Source organism: Oreochromis aureus, linkage group 22 (assembly GCF_013358895.1).
Source record: "Oreochromis aureus strain Israel breed Guangdong linkage group 22, ZZ_aureus, whole genome shotgun sequence".
NCBI lineage: Eukaryota > Metazoa > Chordata > Actinopteri > Cichliformes > Cichlidae > Oreochromis > Oreochromis aureus.
In genome coordinates, this window is record NC_052962.1 from 27865291 (window position 1) to 27880886 (window position 15596).

The 15596-nt window shown below is 40.3% G+C and overlaps 1 protein-coding gene across 2 annotated transcripts; it reads right to left on the minus strand.

Moving 5' to 3' along the window:
* Positions 1 to 912: 912 nt before the first annotated feature.
* Positions 913 to 15129, minus strand: lipea (lipase, hormone-sensitive a). 2 transcript variants are annotated; one of them, XM_031738036.1, is made up of 11 exons: positions 15053 to 15129; positions 10207 to 10454; positions 8974 to 9258; positions 8375 to 8465; positions 8117 to 8262; positions 7839 to 8024; positions 7379 to 7528; positions 7075 to 7219; positions 6448 to 6675; positions 3623 to 4005; positions 913 to 2150 (listed from the first exon to the last, which is right to left on the minus strand). In XM_031738036.1, the coding sequence occupies exons 1-11, from the start codon at positions 15060 to 15062 to the stop codon at positions 1923 to 1925; spliced, it is 2100 nt and encodes a 699-aa protein (XP_031593896.1). In that variant the 5' UTR covers positions 15063 to 15129; the 3' UTR covers positions 913 to 1922. The 2 variants fall into 2 exon arrangements, with proteins under 2 accessions (XP_031593896.1, XP_039461723.1); XM_039605789.1 differs by lacking the exon at positions 15053 to 15129 and adding an exon at positions 14415 to 14530.
* Between the last annotated feature and the right edge of the window lie 467 nt (positions 15130 to 15596).

A 15596-nucleotide genomic window follows, 5' to 3' on the forward strand; every position in this document is an offset into this window, starting at 1 on the left:
CTGTGACCTCTGGGTTCAGAATGTGTTTCACTTTTGTTGTCAGTAAAACCTGCCATGCAAGCTTATGTAAAACAATAACACTAGAGAACACAGAACAGTACAAAGACCACATATTAAATGTTAATACTGAAAGGTCTTATTGTTTTCTTGATGGAGAATAACTCAGGTATAATTTTTTTTCTTTTCTAAAGACTGGACAAGTTGACCCAGATAGATAAAGACACAGGCATATCCAAGATGCCAGCATCTACAGTCACAGTGTTTGAATCACACAGTGACTGCTGACTCCTGTTCCTCAGACTTACTGGTGCTATTGGTGACAATGGTATCCTAGATGCTTATTAAAGTCTAAGAGCTGGCTCAACAGGTTTGATCCCAGTGACGTCGCTGCTGATGGTGTAACTGTATCGCCATGTGAGGCAGACGATGGAAACAGGAATCATAAACTGCTCGTGGACATTTTTGTAGTTGATGTGATCAAACACACCTCTACGCCCTCACTCCTCAAGGACAATGAGGCAAACGTAGAAAGAGTGGACACACAAAGTCCTTTTTTAATAGAGCTGGTTGGTTGGGTTTAAATCAGTTTTGACTTATTTATAGCACTGTTGACTCTTCCATCATTGATCAGTGTTTCCTTCAGAGTATTGCCAGCTGCTGTTGAGTGACATCAGCCAGGAAATGGACTGAGGTCTGCACTTGTAGCAGACAAACATCTTTATCTTAACATTAAAGCTGAGAGCAGCTATTTAGCTGACAGAGTCCGATTAGAGGACGCAGACAGATAAAGGGGAGAAAAAACTGCAAGAACGAAGCAAATGACTGGCAACAGAGCAATCCGTATGAAGGCTGTGATCCTAAAGTTGCAGTTGCACACACTTGAAAATTTGAAAAATAGAAAACCCATTAGTGTGTAAAAAACCAAAGTGTTTATTTCACCATTTACTGCCACCAACATAAACATTTAATTTAAATAAATCAAAAGCAAGTTTACTTCCTGTCAACATCTGTGACACCTAATGTTGAAGAAGGCAAGGTAATGCTCAGATTCACTCATCTGAGTTATCACCATGCACCTCATTAAAAAATGCAAGTGCAAAAACTTCAGAGTGCAGTTTTATTCAACACAGTTGTGAAATAATAACAACATGATAAAACAGTTAATTAACACCTTATAAAGTTACTTTTACGCTGGTACCAGATACTGCTGGTAAATACAAGGTGAAGGTCTTTTTAATAGTAAGTAAACATGTGACAAACTTAAAAAACCCAAAACAAAACAAGAAAAACAACAACCCCAAACAGATGACACACCTTATCCAAATAACAATAATAATGATAATACTAATAATAATACTACATTGCATCTGGAAGGTGATTCCTATACAAGTAAACCATTAATGCCGGTCAGTTTGACGTAGGCATTGTGAAATAAAGTGTTTCTAACTTAGATCATATATGTTTAGACAGCTTTGAATTTTAGGCACAGCAGCTTACCGACTTCAGAAATCTTCCATCAGGTGATAAATTACTACGAGAGCTGGTTATTGTGAGTTCTGAGTTAAATTTCTGTCAGTCTGTGATACTCTGAATGTGCAACAGATTGTAAACATGTAAATCCTGGTAGAAAAATATTTCATAACTATGTTTTTTGTCGTTATTATTATTAGGATCCTATTAAAGCTGGTTGTAAGAAGTTTTCAGTGGTTCTCTTGAATGCCACTACCTAAAGAAAACGCTGTGCGGATTTAAAGTGCAGAACGACAAAGCTTCCTCCACTTTGTGCTTGTAATCCCTCCTCATTTGTTTCCTTTTTTCACTTTTCTGTCAGATCTTTCTCTCTATATTTTTTTTCTTTATTTAGAAGTCCCAAGAATATTGGATCAGTCATCCCGATAAGTTGGCACTCTTAACATGTTTAATTAAGTCTCTTCCACAAGATCATGCGGTGGGTGTTCTTGCTCAAAAACCTCCCTTATTCGTGCTATGCAGACTTCTGCAGCCACATCCGTCTCCTTGGAGAGCTGGGGCAGGCTGAGGAAGCCATGTGGGAGGTCCTTCGCCACTGTCAGACTCACAGGTTGGCCCATGTCTCGAAGCTTCTTGGCAAACATCACAGAGTCGTCCAGCAGGGCATCGAGAGCAGAGGCCTGCGTGGGCAAAAGAGTCAATTCAAATTCTGCTGTGAGTAATAGACTGCAGTTCAACTCACACTGGACTTTATATGAGGAGAAATCAAGTAAGCTAAATGTTAAAAGTGCCTTTTGTATCTAGTACATTTTCTAGAGCATCTGTCCCGTTGAGCCACTGTGTGACTCAGCTACCAATGATCTGTGAGTGCGACATATTGTCTCAAATGACAATCTCGAAGCACCTGTGATTGGACCTCTGCCTGTGGTCAAATTTTCTCCTCATTCCTCTCACAAAACTTTTCTTTTACCCTTTCTAAATGCATCTGAATGTGTTCCATGTCCCTCCCTGTTCTGCAGCCTTTTGAGCCAGCCACAGCAATAAAGTTGCTTTAAAAACACTCTTGTTATGTCTTTCTGCTGGAGTCATAATCAATGTTTTTCTATTCCATCTATTTTTTTCTGTTCAGGCGAGAAATCTTGGGCTCATCCCAACTGTCATAGGGCAGAGACAGGGTACACAATAGAGAGTCTGTCAAAAGACTAACACAATAGCCCTTTTCCAGTGGTACCTACTCAGCTCGGCTCAACTCAACTCAGTTTTTAGGGTTTTCCATTAAGTGATAGTACTTGGTACTTTTTAAGTACCTGCTCAACCGGGATTCCAAATGAGCAAAGTTGATCTGAAAAGGTGACGTCAATGGACTGCATGCCACTGATTGTCCAATCAATGGCATCACTCAATGAGTCATGAGAGCAACTCCTTCACAAAAAAAAAAAAACAGCATTTCGAAGACCAGAAAAAAATGAACATTGTGGTTCATACGTCAGACAAAAAGCCATACGCCGAGCAGTAGGTGTAGCATCGCCTCGATGTCCTCCATTGTCACTTGTTTGTGTCAGACACAGATGACATCACAGGACTTTTGACCGCTTTCCCATAATGCATTTATGCATTGCTTAGTTGTAATGGAAAACAACTAAAACAGAGTAGAGTCAAGTTGAGTCAAAGCGAGCAGAGAAGGCACTAGTGGAAAAGAGGCAACAGACACGCTCATCGCCCTAACCCCATGCATGGACAACATGTGAGGCAACAGTTCTAAGCATTGCACCTTTCATGAGAAATGAATGATTTGGGGAACAGTAACAGTATTGACTTTTTATCCTGCCAGTCAAGAAGGTCACGGCTAGTAAGCAGTGACTGAACTTCAAAATAAAAGTGTGGGGATTGTTGTTATCCACTGGTTAGAGTGATAATTAAATAAAGAAAAAAATTATTTTCAAATATACTTTGGGCAGCCCTTAGTATACATGGGCGTATATATCTATACACCCATGTATACTGGATGTCTATGAGTGTGAAGTCCATGAGCAAAACTGATCAACTAAAGAAAAAGACAGAGGTGTCTAATAAATCGAGTTTTATGGCTAGAAATTCCAAAAGTTGCCCAAACCCTAATCTAAACATGAACTCTTTCCATCTCCTTTCTTACCACTATGTGTACAGGCGGCAGGCCTTTCAGCATGCTGTTGGGAGCCAGCAGGGGTGACACGAATGGATTCTTTATAACTGGACAGGATGTTGGGTCAACCATAGCAAGACACTCAGAGCGCAGAGGCTCAAAGCCTTGTGGGTAACAAAGCTGAGCTCCAGAGTTGGGTACGGAAGCTTGGTTGGACATCTTGTGGGTTTCAGTCTGTCTCTGTGAAGACGAGCGGGAGAGCGAGCGACCTGAAGTTCGCCTTGGGTCCAGAAAGGACTGGATCCAGTTAGAGGCTCCCTGAGTGAGATCACTGAGCAGCATGGCCGTGTCTCTACTCAGAGTGCTCAGAGTGCTGCTCCCCATTGCAGGCTGCACCGTCTGGTAGTCTATACCTGAGAGGATACCAACGTTTGGTCAGCAGAGGAAACAACAACCGTGAAGAAAAACAAACAAACAACAACAAAAAACCCACACACGAGTCTGGCACACACTTGTGAATTATTAGAGAATATCCACTGAACTACAAATCAGTAGATATGCCCAATACCTTAGAGTTCTACAAGTACTTTTTAAGGTACTTTAAAAAGAGGGTGTTCTATTGCTTATACATTAGAAGAATGACTTGTCACATATGAACAGAGGCTGGGGTCTTTCTGTATCCAGCTCAGTCCCACAGTCCAAAAACATGCTATTAGTGATTCTAAAGTGGCCATGGATGAGAGGTAGATAGAGGGTTTGACCGTGTAACCACACAGAGCACTGTATGGTTACAAGAGGCTTGTATTTCAAAGTCTTTTCAGCGGTTAGTAAGTTGTACTTGAGAAAAACAACTGAAAAAACAGTTTCAGAAGTACTTGGGATTAAATCCATTGAACATCTATTGAATAACTCTTGGATTATCTTTGACAGAGACCTTCTGCTTCAGTCTCAAATATAACTGATGATCGTGAACAGTTGTATCACAACTACTACCCAACTACAACTTTGAGACTTTATTCCAGTAAGTCTTCTAATTTTCACCTTGATTTAAATCTAGATGTACTACAGTCTGTATACCAATAAACTCTTGGGGGATTACAACACTCAGTCTCTTTTTGACCCTGAAACACTTCTTGGGTGCGGCTGGGTGCAAGAAGACAAACGCAACAAGTGCCATCGTTAAAAAACAACAACTCAGCAACCTTAAAGAAACCAGATGACGAACAGCAAAACAAATGGAAGACGTGAAATATGAGCATTAATGGATTGGTGAGGCTGTGCTGGCTTTATTTTTTGGCTTATTACACCCGTAATGAAGTCAGAGAATGAGAGGCAGTGGTGGAGTGAGCCAAAAAATAAATAAAGAGAGGGAGCGGTGTCAGTAAAAACAAAGCGGTGAATCATAAAAATAATGCGCTATTTTCAGACTGTTTTACAGCAGTTACATTCCAGAGCGCTAATAAACACACCCAGATCTCTGCTGCTCGTAACTGACGAGCAGGCTTCATCACGTCTGCTGCGGCTCCTTTGAGTGCGAGTTTGTGTGTATCAACCGTCACATTGACATCCAGCTCTGAAATGCATTGAGACAGCTGGGATGTAATCTGCTCTATACATTTTTAATAATAGATTCTGTGATTCGTCTCTACGCCAGCTGACTAATTTGCCTATATAAGCCTTCAAATTTTAGCCAAAATGATCTTTTTAAAGTTAATTATCTCGGAATTATCAGAAAACAGATCAAACTTCCAGAGTACCAGTGCTGGTTTTTGTTACTCTGCATCACAGACATTAAATTGGTGCAGGTTTGCTAGTAAATCTGTGGTATATCCCATGATATTGATGCTTATAGAAAAAAAAACTGTGCTTTTGGCTTTAGATTGTGACACTTGGATTAAATGTAAAATTGTTTGGTTCCAGTTTTTAACAGAGCTTAAGATTGTTTATTAAGTAGGTATATCCTGAGTCTATGACGGCTACAACTTACATGAGGCTGTAACTTGAAAATATATTTACAGATATTAAGGGAAATGTTTGCATGGCTTCATTAAATATACCAAATTATACCCAGTCTGCCAGCAGACTGGGTTCAGTTCAACTCAGTTCTCTTTATATAGTGCCATATTACAGCAACAGTTAGCTCAAGGCGCTTTAGATCGTTTTTGTAGGCTAAACCCCAACAATAATACAGAGAAAACAGCGAAAACCCCAACAATCAGATGACCCCCTATGAGCAAGCGCTTTGGCGACACTGGAAAGGAAAAACTCCCTTTTAACAGGAAGAAACTTCCAGCAGAATGAGGCTCAGGGAGGGGCGGCCATTGTTGAAATTATGTCATTATTTCCCGGTTTAAAAATGGCTGTGGTATGACAGCAAAAGCGGAACCACAGACAAACTGATCGTGTTTTTGTTTCTGTATATACTACAGGTCCACTCAGACAAAGCATGAAACACTTATATTATTAGAATGATAAATAAATGTGTCTTTGTTTTTGGTAATTAACTAAATATGAGTGAAAACTATATATGGTTGTGGACAACAGGTCACATGACTGAAACCTTCCAGTTTTTGCTTTGGCAGTTATGCGTGGCTGACAACAGGAAGACATCTAGGCGGTGCGATGGACATTAAATTGAAGGTAGGCACAGATTTTGCTTTTAGTACATGCTTAATTAGAAGTTTGACGGGGCAGACAAACCGTAAGTTTTTCCTCCCGCATTTGACGGTTTATACATAAATCCTCTTGATATTCCGTGTTCTTGTCAGGTGGCGCCTGGATGTACTTGTGTTAAATGATCTGTAAAACAACACACCTGATCACCGTGCAGGCACACACGCCCTGCACACACATACCTGCATAAGCATTAATGCACTTGGTGAGTACACCTAGAGGCAGCAGCGGGTCAATGAGAGTGAGCAGGCGGGAGGGTGAGGCATCGGTGGTGAGCAAAGTGGCGGGGTAGGCGGCCATAATGCCGTCAGGGATTCGGATGCCGGTGGATATGGCCTTCATGGACACAGTGATGCAGAGATTCCCTCCAGCACTGTCGCCTGCCAGACAAACTCGCTCTGCAGTGGAGCCTGACAATAAAAACAAAAATAATTTCCACAACAATTCTTTGGGACCATGGCTGCAGATTCAGATGTGATGTTGCGATATTTTTAAACTGTAAAAATACTTCCTGCCATGATCTTGTCAATATAGTGCTCAATCTACTACTTGCAGTAAATGCAGTCATTTATGTGTTGTGTACTTTTTTTTTTTAACTTAAGCTATCTCAGACTATTTATCATCTGTTTTTAAATTAATCTCTCATGGGAAAAAAATTCTCAGAAAAACTTATAAGAAAGACGAAATTTGAAAAAATAGGTTATTATGGACTGGTTTTACTGGTTTGCCCCACTTTAAATCAAATTAAGCAACATGTGGTCCATGAATTACAATGTGTTTAGCTTTACAGTAATATAACACACACTGACCCAGCAGATGACAGTTATTCAGTGCCCAGCAGTAGGCGTAAAAACATTCCTCTAGAGCTCTGGGAAAGGGTGCTTCAGGTGACAGAGAGTAGTCGACGGAGAGGACCGGGACATTCAGCTCCTTCGACCAGCTGCGAAGATAGTTCTGCAACACGAATGGGTTAAAAGGCATGCAATTAATTTATTTTCACAGGAATGCAAGATCTAGTGCTACCTGTTACTATTATTATCATTGGAATTTGAGTAGAATTAATCAGAACAGCTATGACAGATAAAAAAGAAAAGTCTGTCTTCTGTAGTGTACCTCGTGAGATTTCGAAGTCTGGGCCACAAAGCCCCCTCCATGGAAGTGGATGAGCAGCCAGGGGGAGCGAGGCTGTTTCTGTACCCAGGGCAGATGGGTGGAGATGGGGGGAGGCTTAGTACGGGACAAAACTAGAAGCTCTTCACTGTCCTGTAAAGTGAAAGGATGAGGAATGAGATCATAAAATAAAGAAAACAAAGCAATCAAGTCTTTTAACAGAAGTCATGTTTCAGCATGTGTACAACCACATTTTTGCAGCTCTCTAATGAAAACATTGAATATTTCCCCTGTGCTCATTTTTCATTGCCCATCCATAAGCAAATTTTACTGGTTACTGATCCTCATGATATTGGTCAGTCGTGTCAACAACTGTATTTACATTTTATAGTCTTTTAAATGCCTTCTCTACATAAAATGTCTTTTTTTTTCTTCTCCTACTCTACGAGTTGTTGACCTTCACCTGTCCTTCTCGGAGTTCATAGGAGATCAGACGCATGTGGACTGGCCCGGGGCCCCAGTGAGCTATTGGAGGTGACACAGTGACAGACAGCCTGGGGTCGGAGGCCAGAGGAAGGCGTAGAGTGACTGGAGGCACGGTCATGGTGAAGTTTACTTGCACTTGTTTGGAGGCTATTCTGTTGAAGCCCTGAAAAAGAGTAAGAAATGGAGGAAGTTCAAATGCTGAAGAGAACTTTAGGTAAAAGACAAGCAAAAGAAGGAGTCTGTGATACTGCCTACTGATAATAGGCCGGACTCTGTGAGGTTCCAGAAGGACTTCCAGAACTGCATGTCCAGATTCTGCGTAATGCGCTCAAACTCAGCGCCCCGGAGCTCTGGATCAATAACATATTTCCCTGATGTGAGGAGAGACAAGGCTGCTGTTCCTAAAGGAGGACAGATACTTATTTTAAAGATGGTTAAAGGTAAAAATGCCCATTCAGAAGAAGGAAATGTAACTTTTGACAACATCCTAAATAAAAAAAAAAAAAAACTCACCAAAGCCAGACTGTTGTTTACCATAGGTTTCTCCATATGAAACCATACTTATGACAACAGTCTGCAGGAACGGGCGAATGGAAGGGGAGTACTGTGAAACAAAATAAGACGGGCATTTAATAAATACATTCAAAAGACAGGCATCTTACTTATTTTTACAAGTATTAATTACCACCACAAAACATAAGAGGCTTGTGTGAAAGACCTAGGGATCGGCTCACCCTGCCTGGGACAGGGTTACCAGGGGCTCACCCTGGAACCAGGCCCAGGAGCATCTGGTGGCCGGGCCTTAGTCCATGGGGCCCAGTGTAAACTTGCCTAATCTGCATATAGTAAGCGTAATGAGCCTATATTACACTACTTAATGATAGTCTGTGAAGTCTTTGCTTTTATTTCTAAATAATAAAAATAAATGGAATTTAAGCTGCCAGAAATTAAATCGCAGTTAAAATCCTTGTCATGTTTTTATTAGGGGAAAGGTCTAAACCTACTGCACGGCTGCAGGTGGCAGAATTGACAAATCAAACCAACCAAAAAAAAACAAAACAAAAAAAAAAACAATAAAGCTGATTAAAAATATGTCTCCACTGTTGGCTGACCTGAAAGCCCAGACAGCGGCCGTAGAAACACGCTTTGTGCATGGAGGAGTACTCCTGCACAAAGCTGCGGCTCAGGTCCTCGTCCTGCAGGGAGTACAGCTGGCCGCAGTCGTTGTCGTTGATCAGCTGCTGGGCGAGATGGAGAAGAGCTCGGAGCTGGCAAAGGGCGCTGCAGTACGCCTCCATCTCAGACGTGTTGTGGTCAACCCTGAAGAAGGGGTTGCTGTAACTGGAGGCAATGTAACGGGCTTTGTGGATGATGTGCAAAAGGCAAGCCTCCAAGACCTGAAAGAAACAACAGGATGAGAGGTTAGAAGGCAATAATACATGAAAAGCACATGTTTATTATGGCTTTTCATGAAATATAGCTAATTTTAAAAAAGGCTCTCATGCAGCCCAATTACACACTGAGATGATGGGCTTTATATATATATGTAGTGATTATTATAACATTTATGATGTGCTCCAAAACCTATGAAAATTTAAGATTGTTTTAATCTTGGTTCAATCTTGGTACCTACTATATAAATTTAAGGAAGAACTACATTTCACAGTAGTGTAACCACCAAACCTTAAACCACACAGGAAGTCAACCATTTTTAAACCATTAAAGAATTTTGTGGTTGTTTTCCAATTTGCAGAATTTGTACTTTAACTCACTGCAGAGAATTAATCAGACTGATATCACATTTTGTCATAGTTTGTTTGTTAATTGTTAATTTGTTTTATTCCTATGCACAGTGTCCAATATTTCTCATGCTTTAGGAGTGTCTGTATAACTCAAGGTATCAACAGATTTTTTTAAATTTAAGGTTTACACATAAAAAAGATCTCTTGAACTGAATTCATATTTAATTTAATTGATATTTTTATATTGTCGCTGAATTTCTATAAACTTTAAAAAAAAAACCCCTCAAATGAAAAACCTAAATGGACAAATATGTTAAGTGAGCAAAAACGATAGGGTCCAACCCTCCCATGATCCTGAACTGGATAAGCAGAAGAAAATGGATAAACAGATGAATAAAAATTAGTGAATCGGTGCTTGAATCACCGATTCAACCCTGCACTTCTAATATTTGCAGAAATACAAATATTAAAATGTTGTTGTTGTTAAAATGCAATAACCTACAATCTAATAAACCGATTTGTTTCTAATCATTTAAACCAAAGATCTGAAAAACCAAACACACTGTTAGTCACATAACACACACGGTCCAGCCAGCGTCGTACCTTGACCAGCGTGCGGTAGCCATTCCCGGGTGTTTGTGCGTCAAAGTCATAATGGTGATAGACAGCGGTGAAGCTGGTTACTATAGGCTCCAGGGCTCGACCATGTTCCTGAATCTGTTTCACACAAGTGACCAGACGCTCAACAGCAGTGCCGTGTGGCAAACGAGAAGGCCCGCAAAAAACAGAGATGTTGTCTTGGCACACTTTCTCCAAGGTTGCAAACACAACCTTGTGGTCCATTTCTGGGGCTGTGAAGGAAAGAGAGTGAAAGAAGAAGAGACCACCGAGTGAAACTTGTCATTCATTTGAAGCTCTCTGTGTTGATACAGCAAACCTCTGATGTGCGCTTTATACATCTAAATAAAAGACTTAGGGGAAACCCATAGATCGCAATGATCTCATTGCCAGTGATTACACTGTATTATCTGTTCAAGGGTTGAAGTTCAACTGACCTCATGAGAACAGCTGACTGTGATGCAATAAAGATAACATCAGTATTTGTTGTTGTAACTTTTTTTTCAGAGACATTGTAAGGAGAAAACGTGGCAGTCACAAACTAATAAAATCTGTGGAAGACTTCTGTAATGGCAAAGATGGTGCATCTCCAAATGAAAATGAAATGAAACACGCCCTTTATTATAATAGAACTGGGAACGTATCCAGTAGTGTACTGGCCATTGGGTCTGTGCTGCATTATACTGTCAGCAATTAATCTTGCAAAAAATGTTTAAGTAATATAACAATGTCACGTTGCAACATCTTTGCTATAACAACACCATTTACCTTCCCTAACAACGACACATTGCGTGATGTCTTACATCTGATGATTTAGCTGTGGGTCGGGGAACTCCAGGGCTCAAGGTCCAGTGTCCTGCAGGTTTTAAATGTGTCCTTGATCCAATACAGCCTATTTAAAGGGCTAAATTACGTTCACAACATGTCATGAAGTCCTCCAGAGGCCTGGTAATGAACTAATCATTTGATTCAGGCGTGTTGACCCAGGGTGAGATCTAAAACCTGCAGGACACCAGACCTTGAGGCCTGGAGTTCAACAACCTCCAACACAGAACTCTGCAAAAAACAAAAAACAAACTTCCTACTAAAACAGGAAACAAACTACATACACAGGGTTACCCAAAGTGGCGTGGGATTGTCCACCATGGACGCACCACTTTGATATTTGGATCAGATACCCATTCAATCCCGACTAACAAAAGCTGGATCGGCTGTCAGTGGTAAAGAGCTGATCTATGGGTTCATCTGTTCACCCGTTATGTTTGCTGTAGCACTTGTTGGGATGCTTTTAATTTTTTATTAGGATTATTTCAATTTAACAGTCATGTGTCATAAAGCAGGAATAGAAACTACTATCCTGCACTCCAGAATCAGCAGACTCTGATCAATTAAAGGGAAGTCAAACTACATGTTTCTTTACACATAAAGAATTCTTCCCGGTCTCTTCCCACAGTGAGGAATAGTTTTTTAATTCAACACTGGTGTCTAATTGGCACCCTATATTGAATTAAAACTGGAAAAAGTTGAATCAATGCATTCCTAAATATCACAAACACACAACACAGGAGAGGACATTCACCCACTAAAGATCATATTGCATATGATGATTAATAAAAAGAGCAGTCACAGTTTAACATGCATCGTCATGCTACATTAAAAGCCATTGTGGAAATGGTCATGGAGACAATGGACCAGTGTGTGTGGTGTGGCTTTACTAAAAAAAGAAAAGTAAAATCTTTCATGTCAGCAGCAGCTGTCAGAGCACAGAGCCTGCAGCGAAGAGTGAAATCGGGACACCGTGCCAAATGTGGAGATGCTCATAAACACTGAAAGCTTTGTTGCAGTTTTGACACATGGCCGATTGTGTTTTTCTATTTCTGGGCAGCACTCCGTGCCTTAGAGAGATGACCTTTAGGCTTCTCACAATATTTTAATGCTATAAGGGCTGCAGTGTGATGCACATCTGCCTGCAAAGCCCACTAAACAGCGGTTAGAAACAAGCTTGCACAGATGACAAGGGCTGCAGCTATAGATTATAGTAATCTGCTATTCTATCGCTAATTGAGCAATAATATTCAACAGAGTAAAATGAACTGCTTATTTTTGACATTGCAGTGTTTTTATTAGTTTGACTGCATACCACATTTGTCAAAAAAACCTTACTGCTGTATTTGTGTGCCATTTCAAAAACATATTTCTTAAGAAAATATTTTCTTAAATGCAAAATTAAATAATTAAATAATCTGAAGTATGGTGATATTAGATAAAAATAGGTATACATACTTACATTAACAGACGGAAAAATAAGAGTTCTGACATTATTATATCTTCAGGATGAAGTAGATTTGGTGTGTGTTGTCTGTGTGTTTACGTGTGGTAGTGAATAAGTGAGTTTGTAAGCCTATAAATGAGCATGTGCAATGAAGAAAAGCGAGTACGTCAGCATTCTCAGAACTGAGGCTTGACCTGTGGTTTGATGTAAAATTTCATGGTGCAGAAAAAGTTCTGATGGTGTAGATGCTGATAATGTTAATAATTGATGTTAATAATAATTCAGTGCCCAGCCTAACAGTGCCAGGTCAGTGGCCCATGCAAAACTTTACTGGTTTGCTTTTATCTTTAGATGTTTAAGTAGTTAGTTAACTACTGTGCGTGACTAGCCAAATAGTTGACTAACCATTGCTACTGTCACTAGTCGGTACCAGATGTAATAGTCATTTAACCTAATTGCTTTATACATTAATTGATACACGATGCCAGTAAATAGTTGTGTCCTAATGTTATGCAACCATCTACTACCAGATGCATATGATGAGAAACAACATTAAATCTGTTAACCTCGGCCTGATTTGTTGTTAACGCTATTATTGCTAGTTCTTTTAAAGGTGAAAAAATTAGATTGCAGATAAACGTATCATGTATGCAGAGGAGTCTGGTCATACATCGAAAGGAGTCAGCTGAGGCCTTCTGGGTAAGGTGTTCCGACCGATGTATGCAGCGGCTGGCCTGGGAACACCTCCCCCCTGCTTGTTGTACCTACTGTTGTGACAGAAAACAGGACTGCTTTCATCAGTTTTCAGCAAATTGCCCAATTCAAACATGGTATGATTGGGTTAGGAGTTCATCTGAACTTCTCCAGCTTTAGCTTTGGCTTCACACTCAACTATGACACCATCACTGTCACTACTGCTGTTGTGTTATCAGTCTTTTTGTTGAAAAACTGGGGCCTGGATGGATTTAATGTTGTAATACTCTGCATTCACAGTGGGGGCTCTTAGATACACTTCTACTACAGGTTTATTTTTTAGAATGGTGACAACTAAGTGTTACAGAGTTGTGGATTAAAGAAAGCACCAAAACAAATAGATTGTGTTGAGGGTTTTTTTGTGTAATCAAGTTACTTGCTGATTTGCTGCAGGGCTACAGATAACAAAAATTCTGTTCACTTCCCTTTTCTGAGACTTTTTCCAATGTAAAGGTCAAAGTGCAATTTCAAAGAATCATTCAGCTCCACTGTCTAGGACCCCAACCACAAATAAACCTCAGTTCTTGGGAACATCATCAGAAAAGTTTATTCCTTATGGCTATACTTTGAAGATCTGTGTAAGTTCGTGGAAAAGCCTACAAAAAGAGATCACTTGCACTTCTTTGCATTTTCTTTTTTTCTCCTCTTGAGCTTTTCAGAAGTCTGATCAGATGATTAATCTTATTTTGTGCTTTTAGACACTATTTAGCTGCAGATCTTGATATTATTTGGCAACCAATGCCTTTCATATGCTGCAGATCCTTTTCCCCCTTCCTTCACAAACTTGAATGAAACTGCTTTCATGGTAGCCTACTTATCCTCAGCACAGGGCCATCTATCTATGTTTGTCTGTGGAAAAACAACAAAAACTACCCCACAAAAGGGTAGTGCTTGTGGCTCACCATCCATGGCTCCTCACATATGAAACTGCGCAACTACTTTATCTTTTACATATACATATATTTTAATACTTGCTACTGATTTATGTTGTCTAAAGGCAGGATTATTACTGCTCATTACTAAATGAGTCCGTTTTGTTTACATTTTAACAACTGGAGTTTAAAATGTAAACGAATATCACCGGACAACGCAATCAACACTTAGACCGAAACAACACCCTAAATTATAATTTCACTCGGCCGCTGGCCAGATGTGAAACGTGACTCACCTGCAATGGTCCGGTTTTGTGATAACATTACAGTGATTCAGTGTTTCAGTTTCGAAGTTACATAACCAAAACTAAACTAAATGAGCCATTCGTGGCAGCTTGGTGACATCTGTTTAACGATGAGTCCACGCCTCTTTCGACGTGAGCAAACTTGCTTCCCTGCTAAATCTCTTTATTCATCAAAGTAAAAAGCCTGGCTTGTCACATGGCTAACCCTTTCAAACTAAACAGCTAACAGTAGCAAACACCTGTCAGCGACAGCGGTAGCAGGCTGCTCTGTCCGCTATCAGTTTCCTTCCCGGAGATTGGTTTCACATTTACAGTCTGTATCATTCCGCGTTTTAAACAGCAAATCTGACATCTTAAACGCTGAAAACGCGCCCACTGTCGAAGCTAACGACGAGCAATAGTTTGCTACCGGTGACAACTTCGCCCATAACGCCAAGTTTCGGGACTGTAAGCTCTTCCTCCAAAGGAAGGACTGCCAAATGCCACCGTTTACAAACAGATACAACCACCTAAAACGTCGCTAACGTTTGTTTAGCTGGATAACACTGTGCAGATGAGCCTAACACGACAGATGTTATGTTATGTGGGCGGTTATGTGACTTCGTTGTGTAGCAAATGCCTTCACTCACCTTCCCGCATCTTCTTCCTTGATCTTCTGACGATCTCTGTGAGCGCGCCCGCAGAATGCTGGGTAACGTCATGTGAGAAAAGCGCGTCCACGCGTCTACCATGACACCAGTTAGCATTATTATTAATCCACAGGTGGGATAAAAACAAGGATTATCAATACTGAGCTGCATATTTTGATGCCATGGTAGCCATTCTATTATATAATATGATTTAAATCAGTTCTGATGACTAGGACATTTATTCACTATATATTAGTGGCAGGACAGTCAGGACAAGCAAGGCAATTGGTGTCTTCCTTGACAAATTACAAAGTAAAGCAATCTCTGTTCTTTCATCTTAGAGGCCTCTACTACTACTATCAAGGTAACCTGAGGATTAACCCTGGGTTGTCTTTACTACAAAGGTGGCTCACTTCTTATCGGAGTCCCAAAAAGTTGATTCTGTTCATTTGGACATATATCGTTTTTGTAATAGAGTGAATTGTTGCCCCCTAGTATTCTAACCAAGAATTTCACAACTAACGACCAGGATTTTAAAAATTTT